We start from the raw sequence: 24273 nt of genomic DNA on the forward strand, positions 1-24273 counted from the left end.
AAAAAAAAAAAAAAGTGCACTGGGGTTTTTGGTTTTTGGTTTTTGTTTGTACCACCATGGAGGAGGTGGTGAGAGCGCTGGTGCAAGCCACAGCAGCCCAGCAGGAGGCAACTCGGGCTCAGGCGATGGGGCAACAGGAGTCCATGAGGTTACAGCAGGAAACCAACCAATTATTAATGAGCCAGGCAACCCAAGATCGAGCCCTCCTGCGCGAGGTTGTGGACCAACTGAAGATCCTCACCACCCAGGCCCGGGGGTCCAATGGGACGCGAACCCTGAGGGCCACCAGTTGTCTGCCAAAGATGACGGCAGACGATGATATCGAGACGTATCTCCTCTCATTTAAAAGGACTGCTCAGCATGAGGCGTGGCCCCTGGAGCAGTGGGCCAGCATTCTCGCCCCTTTTTTTGTACGGAGAGGCCCAGAAGGCCTATTTTGATCTGCCCACTGGGGATGCTGCTGACTATTCCCGGCTGAGGGCAGAGATCCTAGGACGATCCGGGGTGACGGTAGCGGTACGGGCCCAGAGGTTCCAGGAGTGGAAATACAGGGCGAACACACCTCCAAGGTCCCAACTATTCGACCTCATACACCTCGCTCGGAAGTGGTTACGGCCCGGGGCATGCAGCCCAGAGGAGATTTTAGAGACTTTGGTCATAGACCATTACATGTGGGGACTGCCACCAGATCTCCGCAAATGGGTATGCCAGAATGATCCATCTACCTACGATGAAATGATCACATTGGTGGAAAGACGGATGACAGCCAGGGAATTAACCCAACTACCCAAGGAAGGGCCCTCACGAATCAAACACTCGACCCCGACCGCGGCGGGTCGGGCGGCCAAACCCCCAGGAAATCCTAGGTGGAAGAAGAGGGAGGTCGAAAACCAGTCAGGAACCCAGAAGGAAGAGGAAGGCCTAAGTGGGGAGAACCCTGGGACTAAACCCCCTAACCCACGTGATAGGGGAGTGACTAGAAGCAATTATAGGTGTTATGGGTGCCGGGAGTTGGGGCACATAGCTGCCCAGTGCCCCAATGTCATAGAGCCAATGCAGTGTAACCTGGGGAACGGGGCAGACCCATGTAGCCTACTCAATATTGTAGGGGTCGCAGTCACCCCACATAAATATATAAGGCAGGTAAAGTTGAATGGGGTAGAAACCATGGCACTCGTAAACTCGGGGAGTGCCATCACCCTAATTTCGGGTAAATTAGTGAAGCGCAGCCAGTTAATGCAGGCCAAGCGTATGGGGGTAACCTGTGTCCATGGGACTGTTAGCTACTACCCCATCATACCAGTAAAAATTGAAATTCAGGGAAATGTCACCGGGGTGAAAGCAGGGGTAGTCCCAAATCTCTACCTATGAGCACAGGGTATGGGAGATTTCCCCGGGTTTGGAAACTTGCTTCCACTGGAGGAATTGGAGGGAGAGGAGCTCCCCGAACTTCAGGAGGCTTCCGCGGTAGAATGTCACCTCCCATTTTTCGCAGAAATGTCCCAGGAGCTATTCCCTGTCCCGGGGAAAGGCAGGAAGACCAAAAGAGAAAGAAGGGTGGCCAAGGCCTTGGGTACCCGAATCCTGATACAAGGACAGAGGGTCGCCTGTGTAGGCAGACGTACATGGGCAACTGAAGGAGAGGGCCCAGAGACAGAGGAGGGGTCAGAGACCACTTCCAACCCCAACCTCATGGAGCCAGCCGGGAGGGCAGAGACAGATCCCTCAGAGTTTGGGCTGTTAAGCCCAGAGACAGAGACTTTTGGACGGGACCAGGTGGAAGACCCAAGGTACGAGAACGCCAGGAAGGAGGTGGCTGAGATAGATGGGGTACCCATAGAGGGAAAGGCCCGGGGTCCAGGGCCTTATTTTGTGATCAAGAGGAATCTCCTATACCGGGTCGTGCAAATGCAGGAGCAAGAGGTACACCAGCTCCTAGTCCCCCGGAAACACCAGAAGGCAATATTAAGCCTCGCTCACAGTCACCTTTTTGGAGGGCACTTGGGAGTGGAGAAAACCCAGGCGCGAATCTTAGGCAGGTTCTTCTGGCCGGGGGTACATGAAGACGTCCGGCGGTACTGTGCCTCTTGCCCCGAATGTCAACTGCACAGCCCTCGTCCACATCTAAGAGCTCCTCTGGTACCCCTGCCGATCATCGAAGTTCCGTTCGAGCGGATCGCCATGGATCTTGTGGGGCCGCTAGAGAAAACGACTCGAGGCCACCAGTATGTGCTTGTCATCCTAGACTATGCAACCAGGTACCCAGAAGCTATCCCCTTACGAAACACAGCTTCCAAGAGCATTGTCAAAGATTAGTGGCAATCTTTGCCCGGGTAGGGCTACCAAAAGAAATCCTCACAGACCAGGGAACACCATTCATGTCCAAGTTGATGAAGGACTTGTGTTCCCTGCTCCATATCCAGACCCTGCGGACCTCGGTTTACCATGCACAAACCGATGGTCTGGTGGAAAGATTTAACCGAACCCTCAAGGCCATGATAAGAAAGGTGATAAGCAAGGATGGGAAAGATTGGGACAACCTACTACCATATCTCATGTTCGCCATCCGTGAGGTCCCCCAAGCTTCCACCGGATTCTCCCCCTTTGAGCTGTTGTATGGACGCAACCCCCGAGGCATCCTGGACATAGCCAAGGAAATTTGGGAGGAGGAACCCAGTGCAGGGAAGAACATAATAGAACATGTACTATGGATGAGGGACCGGATAGCCCAGGTCACTCCCATAGTGAGGGAGCACCTGGAGAAGGCCCAAGAGGCCCAGAGAACGTACTACAGCCATCAAGCCAAGCTTCGTCAGTTTCAACCTGGTGACCGAGTAATGGTACTGGTACCCGCGGCCGAAAGTAAGCTGTTGGCCCAGTGTCAAGGGCCCTATGAAATAGTTGAACCCATAGGGAAAGTAAATTACAAGGTGCGACAACCAGGACGTCGAAAAGTAGAGCAGATATACCACATCAACCTTCTGAAACCATGGCATACGCGAGAGGCGTGCACAGTGGTTCAAGAAGAGCTGTACCCAAGGAACAAAAACCCTGAACAAGTGAGGGTGTCTCCCGATCTAACGACAGCCCAGAAGAAAGAGGTAACTGAGATGATTGCCCAATATCAAAATGTATTCTCGACAAAGCCGGGTCGCACAACCGGGACATATCACCACATCATCACAAACCCTGGGGCCAGAGTAACTATGAGACCCTACCGGGTGCCAGCAGCCAAAAGGGAGGAAATAAAAGCGGAAGTCAGGAAAATGCTGGAGATGGGGATCATCGAAGAATCCCACAGTCAGTGGTCCAGTCCAATAGTGTTGGTGCCCAAAACTGATGGCACCACAAGGTTCTGCAACGACTTCCGTCGACTAAACGAGATATCCCAGTTTGATGCCTACCCTATACCCCACATAGATGAACTAGTGGACCGTCTGGGGAATGCCCGGTACTTGACAACCTTAGACTTGACAAAGGGGTACTGGCAGATTCCCCTAGCTGAAGATGCAAAGGAAAAGACAGCGTTTTCTACACCAGAAGGTCTCTTCCAATATACGGTCCTCCCCTTTGGACTACATGGGGCTCCAGCTACCTTTCAGCACCTCATGGACAAGTTATTACGCCCCCATACCAGTTATGCTGCGGCCTACTTGGATGACGTGGTGATTCATACCCCAGACTGGGAGACCCACTTGGAAAAAGTGGGGGCGGTCCTTGATACCTTCCGGCGAGCTGGCCTTATGGCGAACCCTGTTAAGTGCGCTGTAGGATTCACGGAGGCCAAATAACTTGGCTACATGGTAGGAAAAGGTCTGGTAAAACCCCAACTGAATAAATTAGAGGCCATCCAAAATTGGCCTCGGCCGAGTCATAAGAAGCAGGTCCGAGCATTCCTAGGGGTGGTGGGGTATTACCGGCATTTCATCCCCCATTTTGCTACAAGGGCAAGTCCCCTAACGGACTTAGTGAAGGCCCGTGGTCCTGATCCAATCAGATGGTCCGATGCAGCAGAGAGGGCATTCGCGGACCTACGGACTGCCCTCTGCAGTAACCCCGTATTGATAGCCCCAGATTTCACCGAGGACTTCATCCTACAGACAGATGCATCCGAGGTAGGGTTAGGGGCCGTCCTGTTGCAGATGGTTGGGGAGGAGGAACACCCAATTCTCTACCTCAGTAGGAAACTCCTTCCGAGAGAACAAAAATATGCAGTGGTAGAGAGAGAGTGCCTCGCCGTAAAATGGGCCATGGAAACGGTGCGGTATTACCTGCTGGGATGCAGATTTATCCTTGTGACTGACCATGCCCCTCTTCAATGGATACAACGGAACAAGGAAAAGAACACAAGGGTAACCAGGTGGTTCTTATCCCTCCAACCTTTCCAGTTCCGCATAGAGCACAGAGCAGGAAATCGCCATGGCAATGCTGATGGCTTATGACGCGTACACTGTCTGGCGTCCCAAGCTGCCCAACCCCTTGGTGTTGAGCAGGGGGGAGGGATATGTGATAGACCCAGGCCAGTTGGGTACAACAGAATAGCAGAAGGCAGATATACTGGCCACTGGATTAACAGTTTTCTGTTCCCTGACTGACCAGAGCAGGGGCTGCTCCAGGCTAATGAGAACACCTGACTCCAATTAACCTGCAAAGAGTCAGGTGAGGCCATTAAGTTAATGTGACCACCTGACTCTAATTAAGGCCCCGCTGATACTATAAAAAGGGCTCACTCCAGTCAGGCAGAGGAGAGCTGGGGAGCCAGAGGAGAGGAAGTGCAGCTGAAGGACTGGTTAATGAAGGCACCCTCAAGTTATTGATAAGGGAGCCCTAAGGTAAGGGTGAAGCAGGAGAACTGTGGGGAAGTGGCCCAGGGAAATGTAGCAACTCTGGCAGTGAAAGGTTGGCTGCCAACAGCTGCTACCATTAGGGTCCCTGGGCCGGAACCCGGAGTAGAGGGCGGGCCCGGGCCCGGGTTCCCCCCAACCCACCACTACAGGAACACCTCCTGGGAGGGGAAGTCAGGCCCCTGTCAGGACAGGAGGCTAAACTGTTCTAAAACAAGCCCTAGGGACAACAGAGACTGTGGGAATTCTCTCACCAACCTCCTTGCTGGCTTATGATGAAAAGGGCTCAGGAGAGTGTAACCCTGGCCCTAGAGAGAGATGGGCTACGTGGAGGGTCACAGAGAGCCACTGAGGCTAGCATATACCGCCTAGAAGCGCAGGACCCATGGGGACAAGGTCAGAGCTCTGCCACAATATATATATATATTAGGGCTGTCAAGCAATTAAAAAATTAATCGCGATTAATTGTACTGGTAAACAATAATAGAATACCATTTATTTAAATATTTTTGGATGTTTTCTACATTTTCAAATATTTTGATTTCAATTACAACACAGAATACAAAGTGTACAGTGCTCACTTTATATTTATTTTTTATTACAAATATTTGCACTGTAAAAAACAAAAGAAATAATATATTTCAATTCACCTAATACAAGCAGTGCAATCTCTTTATAATGAAAGTTGAACTTACAAATGTAGAATTATGTACAAAAAATAACTGCATTCAAAAATAGAACAATGTAAAACTTTAGAACCTACAAGTCCACTCAGTCCTACTTCAGCCAATTGCTCAGACAAACAGGTTTGTTTACAATTTGCAGGAGATAATGCTGCCCACATCATTGTTTACAATGTCACGTAAAAATGAGATCAGGCATTCGCATGGCAGTGTTGTAGCCGGCATTGCAAGATATTTACGTACTAGATGCGCTAAAGATTCATATGTCGCTTCATGCTTCAGCCACCATTCCAGAATATATGCTTCCATGCTGATGACTGGTTCTGCTCGATAACAATCCAAAGCAGTGCGAACCGACGCATGTATATTTTCATCATCTGAGTCAGATGCCACCAGCAGAAGGTTGATTTCCTCTTTTGGTGGTTTGATGAGGAAACTACAGAACCCAGAGTGTAGCTCTTTTAAGACATCTGAAAGCATTCTCCACACCTCGTCCCTCTCAGATTTTGGAAGGCACTTCAGATTCTTAAACCTTGGGTCAAGTGCTGTATCTGTCCTTAGAAATCTCATATTGGTACCTTCTTTGCATTTTGTCAAATCTGCTGTGAAAGTGTTCTTAAAACGAACATGTGCTAGGTCATCATCCGAGACTGCTATAACATGAAATATATGGCAGAATGTGGGTAAAACAGAACAGGAGACATACAATTCTCCCCCAAGGAGTTCAGTCACAAATTTAATTAACGCGTTATTTTTTTAACGAGCATCATCAGCATGGAAGCATGTCCCCTGGAATGGTGGCTGAAGCATGAAGGGGCACACGAATGTTTAGCATATCTGGCACGTAAATACCTTGCAATGCCGGCTACAAAAGTGCCATGCAAATGCCTTTTCTCATTTTCAGGTGACATTGTAAATAAGAAGCAGTCAGCAGTATCTCACGTAAATATAAACAAACTTGTTTGTCTTAGCAATTGACTGAACAAGACGTAGGACTGAGTGGACTTGTAGGCTATAAAGTTTTACATTGTTTTGTTTTTGAATGCAGTTATGTAACAAAAAAAAATCTACATTTGTAAATTACACTTTCACAATAAAGAGATTGCACTACAGTACTTGTATGAGGTGACTTGAAAAATATTATTTCTTTGGTTTATCATTTTTACAGTGCATATATCTGTTATTAAAAATAATATAAAGAGAGCACTGTACACGTAGTATTCTGTGTTGTAATAGAAATCAATGTATATGAAAATGTAGAAAAACATCCAAAATATTTAATACATTTCAATTGGCATTCTATTGATTAACAGTGTGATTAATCATGATTCATTTTTTTAATTGCAGTTAATTTTTATGAGTTAATCACGTTAGTTAACTGCGATTAATCAACAGCCCTAATATATATAGTGTGTGTGTGTGTGTGTGTGTGTGTGTTTATAAAATGCATCTGGATTTCAATTATTATTATTTCAGTTTATTGATGCTTAAATAGCCATCTGGGTCAATAAACCTTATTGAAATACAGCTACCTTATCGTGTAATGCAGCTGTTGTTTAACAATGTTCAGTAAGAGTTTAATTCAGGAAATGAATCAGTGTACCATAGCCAATTGAAACTGCAGTGGGAAATTTTAGATAATCATATTAATTTGCCCTAATTGGAATTGGGCAAGTACACTACCATTAACCCTATTCTTGCAAAAAGAATCATGATTTCTTCAAGGCCCGCATGTTCAGGATCTCAGTTTCAAGTAATGGAAAGCACCAGTGTTCTTTAACATCACACAGGGAAACTGCTTCATTTACTGACATGGGAGACTGCAACCTTCTAAATCAGGGGTGGCCAACCTGAGCCTGAGAAGGAGCCAGAATTTACCAATGTACGTTGCCAAAGAGCGGCAGTAATACGTGAGCCGCCCCCCACCAGCTCCCCCAACCCGCTCCCAGAGTCTCCCACCCACCAGCAGCCCCGCCGATCAGTGCCTCCCCCTCCCTCCCCGCACCTCCCGATCAGCTGTTTCGTGGTGTGTAGGAGGCTCTGGGAGGGGAAGAGGGGAGGAGTGAGGGCACAGCAGGCTCAGCGGAGGGGGCGGGAAGGGGTGGAGTGGGGGCAGGGCCTGTGGCAGAGCCAGGGGTTGAGCAGTGAGCCCCTCCCAGCCCCCCCCCCCCCCCGGCACATTAGAAAGTTGGTGCCTGTAGTTCCAGCCCCGAAGTCGGTGCCTATACAAGGAGTCGCATATTAACTTCTGAAGAGCCGCATGTGGCTCCGGAGCTACAGGTTGGCCACCCCAGTTCTAAATCATTAGCCTCCTTGCATGCAGCCCCAAGGTTCTCTTTCATTAAGGTCTCCCATCCAAATACTAACCAGGCCCAAACCTCTCAGATCACATCCTGAAACATTATCCGTGACAGAAGACAGAAATGATTAGAAACATGGCATAACTGACTAATTCCTTTTATTGACAGATATTGTAACAGCCTAGATTTGTTCTACACATAAAACATTTTTGTTGCAGTTCTTTTCATCATCATGTTATCAGATATTTATTTTCCTCTCCTCCATATATTATTTTTCTAATCAGTGGGGGGCATTGCTAGCAGGATTCTATCAGCAACGATTTTATTTGAAAGATGCAGTTTAGCTGCAATAGTTTAATGTCATTGTGTGCATTATATTAGTCTTGAAACATTGTCCAGAATAATTGTCTCCTAAGGAAAAAGAAAAACAAAAATGAATATCAGGTGATGGCTAAGAATGTTATCATAGTCATCTATTCATTACAGTCCTGAATAATTCTCCTGCAAAGAACATTCCAAACCATTTCCCATTCAATCCAAACTATTCAAGGTCTATGCCATCTAATAAAAACCCTCAATGAACTATCATGATGTGGGAATCAGTGGATTATTAATTTGTGAGCAACAGCATTAAAATTCTACCTGCCCTACAGTTAATTCTTTTGTATGACAATGAGTTACTATAATCAGAAAAAAAACTCCTTTCCTGCATGCAGAATTTTAATATACTGAAGCATGACCCAAAGCTCACTGAAGTTAATGAAAAGATTATTTCCATGGGCTTTGGTTCAGTTTCAGGACCACTTGGACATTAGTACTTGGATATCTGTTCTTCCATCTTAGATATTTACACTGCCCGTATTGGCATATCTGTGTGACTGTGATGTCAACAATCAACAGAGAATGATTTATCCCTCCATGTCTTGAGGCCTCTTCAATTTTTTTCATTTTATTTTTCAGTACTGATTACAGTCATCTTTAAAATCTTGCTAACAATAAGTAGCAAAGATTCAACTCAAAAGGAAATAATGGGCCAGATTCAACATTGGGTTGGTTTAATTTTAGTTCAATACAGCTGCACTGAAATCAATGCAATCACTGCAGTGCAAAACTGGAGTAACAAAGTGGGTAATAGGGCCCAGTAACTCTGAAATAGAATGATTATTTGTTTAGTACCAGTCTTAAAGTCACGCTGGGTTTCTACATTATAAAAAACTGGCAACTATTGAGTATTCCAAAAAATAATTAAAAAAAAAAAAATGCACTACTGAATAGGGAGACTACGAGGTTTTCAGAGCAATACCATGGCATCTCAACACACTTTGCTGAAAGGAGATACTTCTGCCATAAGATTGTCCTCTGAACCATCTAGATCCTCACAAATCCAGGTGATGTTCACCTTTGTGGAATGAGCCAGCATGAGTTCAATGCATCTCTTAAGTCCAACTTAAACTATTAAAAAGGGCAGAAGTGGAATTTAAATGGCATATAAGGCTTTATCCTCTGTCCTATATACACACATGACCTAAGCTAGCATGACCTACCTTCATCAAAATAAAAAGACCAATCTCTTTCTCATCTACAATGAGGCCGTGATTTGCAGAAGGCAATTATGCCACCTATAGACTCAGATTTAAGCAAACAGATATAAACAATTTGTTTCGGTGCAGCTGTGTTGCTCTAGTCTTTGTTTATCAGAGAAAAAGTAGTTTTTTACTTTAATGTGATGATTTTTCTTATTTCTCCAAACTTCAAACATGAGTCAGTCTTCATCAGTTATTGGAGCAATGTTCAGCACAAAGAAGGAAAAGCCAGTGGTGGAAAATGAATGCTTTAGCAATTTCCACAGACAGCTCCATTTTCCCCCCACCATTGTTTCAAACAATAAAGGAAGTTTATCACAATAATTTGGCCATACAAGTGCTATGAAATAAGTAAGATCCTAACATTACATGACTTCATATTATTTTTACATACCTTAAATACTTTAAATTTCTATGAAAAATTCCATTATCCTTAATCAAAATGACCCTGCTTCCCATTAAAGTAAATAGAAGTTTTGTCATGGGAAATGGAATGAGGCATTTAGTGCTCTCAAATATATTCTTCCTCAGATTTTTAGCATTCTGATTTATAGAGAAAGATTTCGAGGCTATCAAACCTCATTTAAGAGTTCAATTGATTGGAAGGCCGTTGCAATGCTTGAGAGCAGACAAAATTGCTTTGGGTGGTATACTACAAGATGAGGGAATAGAGTGGAGAGTGGACAAGTTACATGCAGCTCTAACAGCCTCTAAACCTGCTCTGCAAGGAGATTGCAAGGATGATGAGGGAATAAAGAAATCCTTGCATTTCTCCATTACTTTGTGGAGTGGAAAGAAAGTTGTATGAATATTCATTTAAAATTTTAGATGAGAGCCTGAGCTGCAAAATTCTTTTCTGTATTTTGAACCCCATAAAATCCAGGCGTGGTGGGATCTGAACTTTGGGTTCCCTTATAGAGATTGCCTGCAAAATTCAGATCCAGATCTGGGTTCAGATCCTGATGTCTTCCTGAAATATCCCAGGTTGCTTCTGGCCCGTTTCCATGTAGGAAAGTGACACGCTTGCCATGTTTCATATTGTAAATTCAATGGGTGGTTTTGCAGCATGAAATATTAGTTAAATCTGTACTCACCATGAGCTTCGCGAGCAACATAGGTTGGAATTCCTCTGCACATAGATTCAACAGACTTCCCATATGGGGCCAGGTCACTGACTCTGGTTTTTGAGACAGCGAATTGCAGTTCCACTGGGGGAGGCCCTTGAGAGCCGGCTTTCTAAACATTCAGTAAGCAAAGCCAGAATAACAGCATTGAATAAAATCATGATCCTTTTTGTGACATTCCTAAGAGTGCACAGCTTGTGACAATGTGGGTACAGCCTAAGATACCAGGAGCAAGCTGAGAGTCAGCTCCATTGCTCAGCTCTTCCATAGGGCACAAGTGGAGAATCCAAGAAGGGCTAGGGGCTGAAGACCCCAAAAGGGCACTGAAAAGAGTCATTGGAACAGTGAAGTGCTGCCAATATTTCCACTGTCATGTAAAACCCTTTTTCTTTTATCACTACTCATGCAAACTAGGGGTCCAGTTCACCATTAACCCACACCCTGGGCAGTCACTTTCACCACGGACTGCTAAGAGAGTGCAAAATGAGTATAAAACACTACCTGATCAGATTAATAGCATTTTACACCTGCTTTGTTCTGTTGTAAATGACTGCAGAAAATGCAAGGCAACAAAGAATGAGGCAATAAGGCTCCAGAATAAAGGCTTGGAGCAAACCATGCTTGGCGAGAAACATGCCTTTTGCTACTGGAACCTTTGCCTCTTTCTACCATTTTAAGATGATGCATTTTCACAAGCAAACTCCCTAGCTCCACCCCCCACCAATCATCCCCACCTTTTCCCCTCCTTCTTACCTTCTTTTCTTTAATCAGCTGGGGAAGCTCTACAACATCAGGCATAACGTTTTTGTTCATTTTAGCAATGATGCAGGCTTTCTTTGAAAGTATCCTAGTTGCAATGTAACCCTGCAAAATAAAAGTACAGAGAGAGTGGCATTTTGTTTCAAAGCAGCTCCTCTCTTTGGTCACAAATGAAATAAGCAATGGAACTTGGGGCTTAAAAAATAGATGAAGTAGTATTGAGAAATGTGATGTGTAGAGACTTGCTATAGTGCAAGCAAATGATGAATTTTATTTGTTAAGTCATACTATCATGATGACTGGTGCATTTTTATCATGGATGAAGCAAATAAGCATTCCAGTGCGGCTATATGATTGGTATGCTCTCCTGTTTCAGGCATGTGAATGGATGCTCAGTTGATAATACTGACGCAACATATATTGTACCAGAAGTAGTAAAAAGGTTAATCAGGACATTTTCAAAGCCATTAAAGGATTTAGGACTAAAAGTTCCATTGATACTCCCAGGCATTTTTGAAAATCTTTTCCTAATACACTCGATTCTTTTGCCGTGGAAGATCTGGATTCAGATTTAGATGGCAAGTGAAGCGTATGTTTGAAAGTTTGCACCTAACTGGTCTTGCTCATACTTTCCTTGGCTTCGGTGAGAACCACTCTACCAGTTTTGAATTTTAATGAAAACTAAAATAATTCTCTTTTCAAGCCTGTTTTCTGCTCTCACTTATACAGGCATAAATCAAAAATAGTTCCGCTGAAGCCAATGGAGTTAATTACTTACATCAGCGCAACACAGGTGGTGAGAGGAGAATCAGACTCGTTGGAGTCTTATTTACACTGACGTAACTCCATTGTTTTCAATGCAGTTACTTACTAGTGATTGATGCCCCAATCCAGTGGAGCAGAATGCGCAGAGCTGTTGGTTCAAGGAGTCTCCAAAAATGCATGTTTGCCACTTACATTGCCATAGTCCCAGATGGAGTTCCATGAGTTCAAGCCGTTGTTTGAGTCAATGTTGGCCACGTGCTTATCGTTGTTGATGCTCACAGTCTGGTGGGAGTTTCCGCCATCGTTTCCCTGATTGTTTTCATTCCCTTTCTGTTTTTTTTTTTTTTAAAGACAAGCATGTATGTGTTTAGATTTCTAAAGATCTGTTCTATAAATCCATTTCCATAACTAGTGCTATGGAAAATCATTGGCCTTAAAATAACGTTAAAGGGATATAACAGAGAGACTTTGTAGAGTGGCTGGGACGCTGCTAAAACTATCTGAGCCAAAGCATAAAGGTTCTTAGACTCATGGACTCATAGACTGTAAGGCCAGAAGGGGCCATCATGATCCTCTAGTCTGACCTCCTGCAGTTCACAAGCCACAGAACCTCACCCACCCATTCCAGTAATAGACCCATAACCTCTAGCTGAGTTACTGAAGTCCTCAAATCTTGATTTAAAGACTTGGGGTTACAAAGAATCTACCATTTACTCTAGTTCAAACCAGCAAGTGACCCATGCCTCATGTTGCAGAGGAAGACACACACACACACACCACCACCACCACCAGGGTCTCTGCCAATCTGACCTGAAGAAAAATTCCTCCCCAACCCCAAATATGGCAATCAGTTAGACCCTGAGCATATGAGCAATACCCACCAGTCAAACACTTGGGAAAGAATTCTCTGTAGTAACTCAGAGCTAATTTGTAAATACAGTCTCCTATGACTGCAGAATTGCAAATACAGTATGAAGGGGGTGGGGGGGGGGGAAGTGATCTGGGAAACTACAGGCCCATTAGTTTGACTTCAATTTTTTTAGCCAGGTGTGAGAACAAATTTTGAAAGAGAAAGCAGTTAAGGACATAGAGGTGAACAGTAATTGGAATAAAATACAGCATGGTATTGGAAAAGGTAGATCATACTAGACCAACCTTATCTCTTTCTTTGAGAAGATACCCAATTTTCTAGTTAAGGAAATGCAGTAGATTTGACTGATCTAGTTCCACATGGGAAATTATTCATTAAATTGGAGAAGATGGGGATTAAAAGGAGAATTAAATGGTGGGTAAGAAACTGGTTAAAGGGGAGACTACACTAGGTCATGCTGAAAGGTGAACTGTCAGGCAGGAGGGAGGTTACTAGTGGAGTTCCTCAAGGATCAGTCTTGGGACTGATCTTATTTAATATTTTAATTAATGACCTTGGCATAAAAAGTGGGAGTGTGCTAATAAAATGTGCAGATGACACAAAGCTGGGAGGTATTGCCAATATGGAGGAGGACCGGAATATTATACAAGAAGATTTGGGTGACCTTGAAAACTGGAGTAATAGAAATGGGATGAAATTTAATAGTGCACAGTGCAAGGTCATGCACTTAGGGACTAACAACAAGAATTTTTGCTATAAGCTGGGGACATATCAGTTGGAAGTGACAGAGGAAAAGAAAGACCTGGGTGTATTGATCAATCACAGGGTGACTGAACTACCAATGTAATGTAGCGTGAGAAAGGCCAATGCAATCCTGGGATGCTTCAGGTGAGGTATTTCTAGTAGAGATAAGGAATTATCATTATACAAGTCACTGGTGAGACCTCATCTGGAATACTGTGTGCAGTTTTGGTCTCCCATATTTAGGAAAGATGAATTCAAACTGGAACAGGTGCAGAGAAGGGCTACTAGCATGATCAGAGGAATGGAGAATCTATCTTACAAGCGAAGACTTATGGAGCTTGGCTTGTTTCGTCTAACCAAACAAAGGCTGAGGGGAATATGATTATGCTATAAATACATTAGAGGGATAAATACCAGGAAGGGAGAGAAGTTATTTAAGTTAAGGGCCAATGGTGACCACAAGAAAAAATAGATATAAATTGGCCATCAACAAATTTAGGCTTGAAATTAGAAAAAGGTTTCTAACCATCAGAGGAGTGAAGTTCTGAAACAGCCTTCCAAGACTAGTAGTGGGGGCAAAAAACCTAACTCGTTTCAAGAGTGAGCTTGATAAGTTTATGGAGGGGATGGTATGATAAGCTTGCCTACAATAGCAATCTAACAAATGCCATGAAAAATAAAATACGTTTCCCATCCAGCTCTCCCCATCATTAATCTGCAAACAGACATTCATTGATATCATTGTACTGTGTTTCTGTGATCAAATCCTCAATGCTATCGTTATCCCACCACTCCACCCAATGGTTTCATAATATTTATACTAGTATCAATATATAATTTGATGTTTCCTAAACTGCCAATAATTGAGTTTTCCCCCTGAGTAAGTAAACAGACTAAATATTTTCTTTAGCATGCAAACACAATCTTGTGCTATGTCAGTTTAATGCACTAAGGAAATCTTAGATTCCTTTTCAGAAATTTATTGTTCAGCTGTGAAAACTCATACAGCCCAAAAGAAACATTCTGATAAGAGTTGATCATTATACTTACATCATTAGCAAAAATTGGAGTTAGGAAGACTCCGAGCAGAGCAGCAATCACAATCTGAAATTAACATTGGAAGCATAACAATGTAAGTGCTTGCCTTGGTAAAACATGTTCTAAAAGTTCTTTGTTGTCTAAGAATAGGCTTAGGCATGTGCTTACATTTAAGCACATGCTTAAGTGCTTTGCTGGACTGGATCCTAACCTGTAATCTATTTGAAGATTATTCAAATATGCTGAAATAATCATATGGGGAAATCTGTTACTTTTTCTGATGCAAATTCCTATTAGCCTGGGCAGGATGCTTTGCCTAGGTGAGAAGAGCAACATTTGGCTCATAGTATTTGTAACAGATTTGGCAATTTCCAGCAATATCCTTGAAAAACCTTGCTGAATTAAGTTCAAATATATTTGGAGTCCATTGTATCAAATGTAAAGGTTATGTATTATTGTGGGCCTGGATGATCAAAGGACTATATTGAACAATATGGCAAAGAAGAAGGGTCTTTTGGGACAGTACACGTGAAGTGTATTTCCTGATAACTATCTAGCAGGAGGTGAATGCAAATTCCCCACCCTCAGTAATACAAAAGTCCTTTTGAAGCTCCACCCTAAGCCTTTGTCTGCTGATCACCTGAGGCCACGATCAGAGGGCCAAGCTGTATAAAGAAAAAACTGAATTATTCATGGTTGTTCTGGTTCTAAGCTAAGGCTGCTATGAACTTGTAACCACAGAAAAAGGCTAGGTGGAGTGTGAAGGACTGACTCCTGTCAGAGCCTTTGATGGAGTTGGGGGGTGATCTCTAGTAAACTTATTAAGAGGCATGTAGGTTATTTTATTGTTTTTAATATGTTTTCTCTGTAATGCTTTCACCTTAAGAATAAATATACTTGCTGTGTGTTGACTTGTTAGTGCAGGCAATCAGAGCCATTCAGAGCCTTCAAAGAGAAAGCAAAGCATAGACACTGGCCTTTTTGGATAGTTTGGCTTGCTGGGAATATCACAGTGTAATCAGGGAACTGTGCAGCCTGGAAAAACTCTGGTCAGCAGCTGACAGATGACCAGCTGACTGCGTAGAGTGTTTGTCCTTGATGGACCATGGAAAGGGAATATATGTGCAGTTGCCCTGAACTGTGAGAGTATTTAAAGCCTACCAAAAAAAAGTGTATTTTAAAATAGTGGAATGTCCAGGATGTGGGAGACAAGCTTATAAACTCTTGGATAGGAGGTGAACCCTTTGGATGGAATATTTCATTCTTTAAAAGAGAGTTGATTTTTTCCCTTGATGTTTTTATTTTGAATATTGACCAGAGCAATAACATTACATTATATGTGTATTCATAAAGAGTTAGGTCATGCCTGATCAGCACAGTCCTGTGCTGAGAACAGTGCAGAGATACATAACCTGCCCCTCTCCACTCCCTTTAGGGTGAGGCATGCCCCGAGGGAACATCTTGGTAGCATCTCTGTACTTCTCCAAGTGCATTTCTGGATAGCTTTTATGGCTCCTTAACCCCTTCCCCATGTGGGTCACACCGGGCAGGGGAATTCTCTTTAATTCCTTCCCCATATTGACTAGTCAAACTAAACCAAAATTGAGACTGGTTCAATACCTGACTATGCTTTGCTGGAAGTGATTGGATATTTATAGAGGACATAATTTAAGAGTTCACATCAGAGATTGATTTTCAAGTTGAGACAGACACAACATAAACAAACCTTGAAATTACATAAGTAGCACTTCTTTGTTTCAATCCAAAGAAAATGTTAACAATACCCCTGAATACAGAAATAAATAATGGAAGGGCTGACACAGTCTTATTTATTGCAGAAAACAATAATGCTAAATGCTTTTGTTATTCTGTTCTAAATACATACATAATTTTTACATAGGCTAAATATTATTCAAACTTCCTTAATTTATTTAGTCTAAGTCAGAGCCAATATATATTGCTGTAACATTTAATAATTTTACATTATGTCATTTCAAGACATAATTATTGTCTTAGAGACAAATTTTGAAATCTTTCCTCAGATGTCAACTCCCACTGACTTCCATAAGAGCTTCTCACGAGTAAGTGCTGAATGTGACTCAGTAACGTCTTAGAATTAATTCGTTAACAAACTAGGATGAGTTTAAATACAGTTTTGCTCTCCAGTCATATATCCAGATTCTCACATTTCATGATTCTATGGCAGATTCTCCCCTCACTTCTGTGATCATACACCAGTGTTGTAACCCCCTCAAATTTCATGGAATCACTTCTGATTTAAGCTTAGGTACTGTAAATGAGGATTGGGCACTCTGTAGACAATACAACATACATTTAAGTGTGGGATAAAAATTCTCTCCTATTTTCATTAAAATTCTAGAGATTAATGCATAGATGGGTCCATTTCCTTATGGAGTGAAATCTCTGCTGAAAGTAAAATTTCTAAAACTTCTAATGAAGTTAGCAGTAGTTCTGCGTGTGCATGGTCACATCCCAACCCTGTGCAACATTCCTGTTATATAAGAAGAAAGTAGTAAATGTACTCACAGCGAGCTTCATTTTGATGGCAGAGGAGATTCAAAATCTGCTGGGCTAAATGAAACAAACCCTTCTACTTTTTATACACCAGTTTCCAAAGTTAAATACGAGAAGGTTAACTATTGAAATAAACTTGTCTTATGGGCATGTATCCATTCATTTATGACATTACACACTGTTTCCTGGTGTAATTGCTCTAACAAGCAATTTGTCACCAGATTGATAGTGTCAATCACATGTAGCAGATAAGAGACCATTTGTAATGGTAAACTCAATATATTTTATCATAACTTTCTGTTATAGTTACACACAGTACATTTCTTTTAACAATGCTTAATCAAACCTAGATGATTAATCCATAAAGTCAAACAAGATTCCCAGTGACAAATTTTGCCTGCATGTTAAAGGCCTCACCCCAGATATCTTATATCCATAATTCATAATATTGATAAAGTATACCAGATTGCCAGCCTCAAGCATTCAAAAATTAGTCAGGCCCCACAAAATCATGAGATGCTGTAGGTCTAGTTGAAACATTTCAAAATTTGAAATGTTTCAACACAAATTAAAGACAAATTTTTCACTAAAACACTCTCTAAAAAATTATCATTTTCCAACCAGCTCTACTTCACACCCACTTTACATTGCCAGAGTGATATAAAGAGACCTTCATGAAACTAAGAACTTAAGCAACTGGGTCAGATCTTCCCATGGTGCAAATCTATGTGCTTCCTTAACCTTAATGCAGTTATGACAATTTAAAGCAGCCAATTGTATATAGAAGCATCAGGCCTGATTCTCATTTACATTAAGGCTACTTTGAAGTGAACCATTGTGACTTTTAAAGGGATGGTGCAACATTATCTGTTGTCTTGCATCCTGAGTTGTCATTTACACTTGTGCTAAGTGAAGGCAGAGGAGGTGTAAAATTCTACATTTAGCACAAGGTATAAAGTAGAGACCACTCAGGCCAACAGACTGCTGAGTGGAATGATCTACAGTTCTTGTAATCTATCTGAATTGCAGATGGCAAATGGAGCTGCATATGTGTGCTGTCAATGGAATCCAAAACACACAGAACAGTACATTGTTCATGTCATCAACTCCTCTCTTTTTTTCTGGACCATTAATAAATTGGGTAGTGATCATGAGAAAGGGATCAAGGAAACTGAGCTACGTAATGCCATTTAGCTAATCTCTGTGGTATCATTAGCAACGACTTGGAAAGTTCCTTTGTCCAAGAGTTCAATAACCAAAGCCATTTTGGCCATCACAGATAATGTGTCACACTTGGAAGTCTGAATCTACAAATCCCTCATCAGCTTTTCATTGTTTATATAGTCTGTTTGGCAAACTTGTATGGCTGGAGTTATTGATTGTAAGACAAAATTATGGAAACTAAATAGAATGGTAGAAATCAGAGAAGGAAAAGTTCCAACTGTACAAGATCCCATTCCTTGGCCAATGTTTCCTGTAATATTATCTTTAAAGCTTTGCTCAGAACATTTTCTCTCTATATACAGACTCTTAGAGGTTATCAGACAACAGGGAAACTCATATTGTTAAGAACCAACTTTAACCAAAAGTGAATTCGATTCTATTACTGAGGCCCAAAGACATTTTCATTTTATACATATATATTTGCTTTTTCATGCATCATTACACATCCTTTCAAGCAGGATCAGAACTAGAAATAGTGAAATTAGGGCTGGACTAACCCAAGTAATTTTTTTTCTAACCATACGATTTGTAGAACCCTGAACCTGAACCTGCCCCTGCTCTTGGGGAATGAAACCCCCGGAAAAAGGCTCTTGTAGGTAAATGTTATCACATCATGATCCAATATCAAGATATTACAAATGGGGTTATGTACTATGTGATCAAAATGAAGCAACTAGCGCTAACTGGGAAAACTCTGATGAAACCATATTCCGTTGAAATATGTGGTTCAGTCAAAATCGAAATTCTTTGTGAAATTGGGTCCATTTTGCCAAATTTAATTTTAAAAAATTTAAAATAAGCTCCAACAATGTTGAAACATCACATTTCAACATTATGGGAATGAAACATTTCAATTTTTCATTTTGAAATGACTTTTCATTTAGAATTATTTTACTATTTGTTTTATATATTACAATGATATATATATATAATATAACTTTTTAAAAACTTGAAATTTAAACAAAACATTTCAGTTCTGTCAAAATGAAACATTTTGAATGGCCTGAAGTGAAAACTGATTTGGAATTTCCCTTCACAGAGAATTTTGAAATGTTCTTTTTTTTTTTCCAGTTTGGAATGAAGCCAAATGTAGAAATCCTTTACAAAATGGATCTTCTGTTCTCCACATGGCCATAGTAGCAATTTTCATTCATGCCTGGCCAGTACAGGAATCCAGACACAGCCTGTTTTACAGTCCTTACATAAAGTCCTGCTAATGCAAAAACGAAAGAATGCAAAGGCTGGCATGGTACAGTTTGTTGGTTTTTGAGGTGGTGGTAGGCACTTTTTCCCTCATGTCAGCTTATCTCTTCTGGGTGGAACAAATATTTATCGAAACCACCCGAAGAAACCATGATTCAACAGGGGAGTTTTTTGTATCAATATTTTTTTCCATCTTAATTTGTTTGATTTGATTTCCTATGTGGTGTTAGCCTTATGCATTGAAATTTGCTGGATGACTGGAAATCAGTCTTGAACTGAAATTGCACACGTTTTTCCTTGATTCTATTTTCAAGATCCCTTCGTTTAAATTATCTACAGTGGGTGCTGGGGCTAAAACAATGGGCCAGATTCTCCTTTTGGTTATACCAGTGTAACTCAAGAGTAACTCCATTAACTTTAAGAGTATTGCACTGGTGTAAATAAGGGCAGACTTGGACCCATGAAAATAACAAAGACTGACAATTCCTCACAACAAGAAATTAATTTGATTTTCTCTATTTTTACAAGCATTTACAGTGCATTTTCTTTTGTCCCAGCACCTGAGTCCAGCTCCATTCCTTCCTCCCATATTCTCTGTGCAGATGTCACCAGTTGTCACCAGACCTTGAGTTGTCACCAGACCTTGAGTTGTCACCAGACCTTGAGTGAAACAGTTGAGAAAAAGTGGCTGATTTGGGGGATGTGGAAGAGAAAAGTTTGCAACCCCCTGACTTAGACCAAAAGCAGCCAAGAAGCTGGCTTTGGGACATGTGAATATTCAGCTGAAAGATCAGGTTCACAGAGGGATACTCAGACCTGAAGTGGTCACCTTATATAAAACCTCATTCTGCATGAGAGTTGACATTAGCGAGAGCTGTGCACATGAAATTCGACATACAGGAGTCACCACTGAAATGATACTGCAGTTCGGTCTCCGTTGGTCGTTCAGTCCTTGATCTCTCTGCTGAGACTGCAAAGAAAGAAAGAATGCTGAAAGTAAAAGAGATGATACATAAAAGATATAAAAATAAAATATAATGGATTATTGTAAAGAACTGGGAAATACAGTATTTAGGAAGGAAAATTTTATGGGATTTAAACTCTTTCTTTGAATATAGTTTTAGACACTAGACCAAAATTGCAGACTATTATTTTTGAGATACAGAATGTGTCCTTTGTGTAGGACCTGATCCAATACCCACTGAAGTTATATGAAGATTCCAGTGGAAAATAGATTAGGTCCAGTGGAACCGCTGGTGTTTTTCCATTGACTTCGGTGGGCATTGGACTAGGCCCTTGTAGCATAATGCAGTTCTGGGTAAAGAATAAACCTGCTGGACTTAAAATGAACTCTGTTAAAACACATATAATTAGTTGGTCAAATTTATTTCTGAAATAAATGGGAAAACTGCCTTCTTTTCTCTCTCTCCCTCATGCATCTCTGTGAAACCAGCAATGTCCAAAAGTCTCGCCCTTTTCTTCCCCCACAAACACACAGGGCTCCTCCCTTTGAACTTATATATTATTGGCAATGGTGGGCTTCTGTGTTTACTTAGGGAGTTGTCTGCCCCTGCTAGTGCCTGAAGGCAAAGAAAAGTTAATAATGCTATTTTCACCTGTGCTAGCTGATATGGAATCATTAAGAGAACACAGATGGAACGTACCCATTTTTATAGAGTAATTTTTCACAATACGGCCACACTGTAAGGGAGGCAGTGAGGTCTAGCTGAAATAAAGAACAGTCGTAACTGGGATTCTATTCCACACTCTTCCAATCATCCATTTTGTGACAATTCACACATCCTCTCTGTGCTAGTTTCCCCATACATCTTTATATCAGGGAGACTAAGACTTACCCAATGTATGCATTCAAAGCATTATTAATAATAATAATATGTCATTTTAATTACAGTAGTTTTTTAATGGGCTATTTTGGAGGCAATACACCTCTACCCCGATATAACGCTGTCCTCGGGAGCCAAAAAATCTTACCGCGTTATAGGTGAAACCGCGTTATATGGAACTTGCTTTGATCCACCGGAGTGCGCAGCCCCGCCCACCCGGAGCACTGCTTTACCACGTTATATCTGAATTCGTGTTATATCGGGTTGCGTTATATCGGGGTAGAGGTGTAGCTAAAAACTGTGAGGTGCAGTAATTGACTGGTTCAGGTGTTCCACTAAAATCCTGCAGGGTGTGGGGTTTTGGCTCAATAAATCTCATGTTAAAAGGCCACATCCAGTTTACCCAGGTGCAAAATGGGTACCTGATCTATCAGGTTAGAGCATTCAAAGGTGGTCACCTGTGATGCTGGCCCCATAATGCCCTGGTGTTCTGTTAGGGTGACCAGATAGAAAGTGTGAGAAATCGGGACAAGAATGGGGGGGGTAATAGGCGCCAATATAAGAAAAAGCCCCAAATATCAGGACTGTCCCTATAAAATCGGGACATCTGGTCACCCTATGTTCTGTTGGCTATGAAACTGATATGCATTAACTGTGCCAGCCTGATGAGACATTGGCTTGGGGGAACCTTGACTTTGACCTAGAAAGTTGATCTATTCATTGGTATTTAGCCAGTACTGGTGGGTTGCCATGATATGGATATTTCTGTCCAGGTTCATCTTTAAGCTATGTGAGTGTTTGGGGATGGAGATACAGAAAAGGAAATTTAAACAGTAGGAAAGAACAGTAGAGTCTTTCCTTATATCCATTTCTGCTAATAAAGAAAGCTTGACAAGTTAAAATTATGTCTGTGTATTAAAAATTAAAATAGCATTTGTATCCTCTAGAGAGTTAATTAGTAAATAATAGATATTTGCAAAGTGAGCAATTTTAATCTTTTCAGGGTGGACTAAAGTGCTTTCAACATATCAGGCCCAAATTTCAGATAAAGCAGTTTACCATGGTGTGGCATGTAGATATGGAATCACTGAAGTCACAACGCATATTTCTGTTAAGTGTTTCCCACACCTACAGCAAGATATAAAAGTTACAGGTCTCTGCAATTTTTTCCATTTCATCCACAACTTCTTGCTCTTATCCGAAAGAAAAATGAACACAGTTGTGAGTATATTTGTCCTTTATTGCAGCTGTAATTATTTTTAAAAGCTACTATTTATATAAAAATGTGAATTCTTTTTGACTAGAAGCAAGAGTGTTCAGTGAAGTTAGCACTGTTTTGAGAATAATTATGTTTCATTTGCTGGTACAATAAGAAGGTACTGTCCTGCATTCTTTGTGCTGCAGTAATCTCCTTGAAATCAGTGGGAATCATGCATTAACAAGGGATGCAGGATTGAGCCCAAACGTAAGCATGTTTCATTGCTAATTTTTGTTATCATTTTTTAGAGGAATCAAGAAATATTTTTTGACGCAATCAATGTAATTTTTGAATAGCAAGAAAAATGTAACTTCTTAAAAGGAAAAGTATTGTCTATTGTTTTCTGAATGAAATAATTAAGAAAACTGAATTTACAAAATTTCTACACAGACAAAAGTGTGAGAAATGTCTCAGACAAAGTCAGACAAGGAATGGTAAAATGCACATGAATATTACTGTCTGATAGAAAATATTTAGCAAGTTTCATTTTTTAAATGTAGACTTTGGACTGGACTTTGTAATATTTTATCTAGTAAAGTAGGCCTCAACTAAATATCTAGGAAATTCCATACTAGATCTGACCTGTGGTCATTATAGTCGTACCAGTCTCAGACAGTGACCAGCACCAGATTTTTTCAGAGGAAGGTATAAGAAACCGTGCTGTGGGCAATTAGGGAATCATCAATCCACCAGATATAAATATCCCAGATTTTGTGGGCGATCAAAATCTGGATATGCTTCTAGTTCCAATGGAAAGGGGCAGGGATTTTGGGTCTGACCATCTAAAAGTTTTTGCTTGTTTTTGTTAACGCATATTTAATGTCAATGACTAACATTTTGGAGGACGAAAGTGTTTGTTAAATTCCTTCTTCCCTTCAGCTGAGGCGTGAGAGTTGATGTACTTTGAGACCCCACCAACAGGTCCTCCAACAAAACTAGAGAACAGTAGGTTTGGGATTCCTAATATTTCTAAGACAAAAACACAAGTATCAAAACAATCACAAAGTAGATAGATAGATCATAGAATCATAGAATATCAGGGTTGGAAGGGACCTCAAGAGGTCATCTAGTCCAACCCCCTGCTCAAAGCAGGACCAATTCCCTACTAAATCATCCCAGCCAGGGCTTTGTCAAGCCGGGCCTTAAAAACCTCCAAGGAAGGAGACTCCACCACCTCCCTAGGTAACGCATTCCAGTGCTTCACCACCCTCCTAGTGAAATAGTGTTTCCTAATATCCAACCTGGACCTCCCCCACTGCAACTTGAGACCATTGCTCCTTGTTCTGTCATCTGCCACCACTGAGAACAGCCGAGCTCCATCCTCTTTGGAACCCCCCTTCAGGTAGTTGAAGGCTGCTATCAAATCCCCCCTCATTCTTCTCTTCTGGAGACTAAACAATCCCAGTTCCCTCAGCCTCTCCTCATAAGTCATGCGCTCCAGACCCCTAATCATTTTTGTTGCCCTCCGCTGGACTCTTTCCAATTTTTCCACATTCTT

The 24273-nt window shown here is 41.6% G+C and overlaps 2 protein-coding genes across 2 annotated transcripts in view; one reads left to right on the top strand and one right to left on the bottom strand.

Moving 5' to 3' along the window:
* Positions 1-8054: 8054 nt before the first annotated feature.
* On the bottom strand, positions 8055-17298 carry LOC112104718 (gastrokine-1-like). The gene is made up of 6 exons (XM_024197214.2): positions 17259-17298; positions 14724-14777; positions 12251-12388; positions 11288-11398; positions 10505-10646; positions 8055-8238 (listed from the first exon to the last, which is right to left on the bottom strand). Exons 1-6 carry the CDS (start codon positions 17268-17270, stop codon positions 8168-8170), a joined length of 528 nt encoding a protein of 175 aa, XP_024052982.2. The 5' UTR covers positions 17271-17298; the 3' UTR covers positions 8055-8167.
* Positions 17299-22706: 5408 nt separating this feature from the next.
* Positions 22707-24273, top strand: part of GKN2 (gastrokine 2) — an 8334-nt gene continuing 6767 nt past the window's right edge. The window contains exon 1 of the mRNA XM_024197215.2: positions 22707-22738. Coding sequence (XP_024052983.2) covers positions 22727-22738 — 12 coding nt within the window. The 5' untranslated portion in view covers positions 22707-22726. The remainder of the gene's footprint in view (positions 22739-24273) is intronic.

This window comes from Terrapene carolina, unplaced genomic scaffold, assembly GCF_002925995.2.
Source record: "Terrapene carolina triunguis isolate 2854851 unplaced genomic scaffold, T_m_triunguis-2.0 Scaffold53, whole genome shotgun sequence".
Taxonomy (NCBI): domain Eukaryota; kingdom Metazoa; phylum Chordata; order Testudines; family Emydidae; genus Terrapene; species Terrapene triunguis.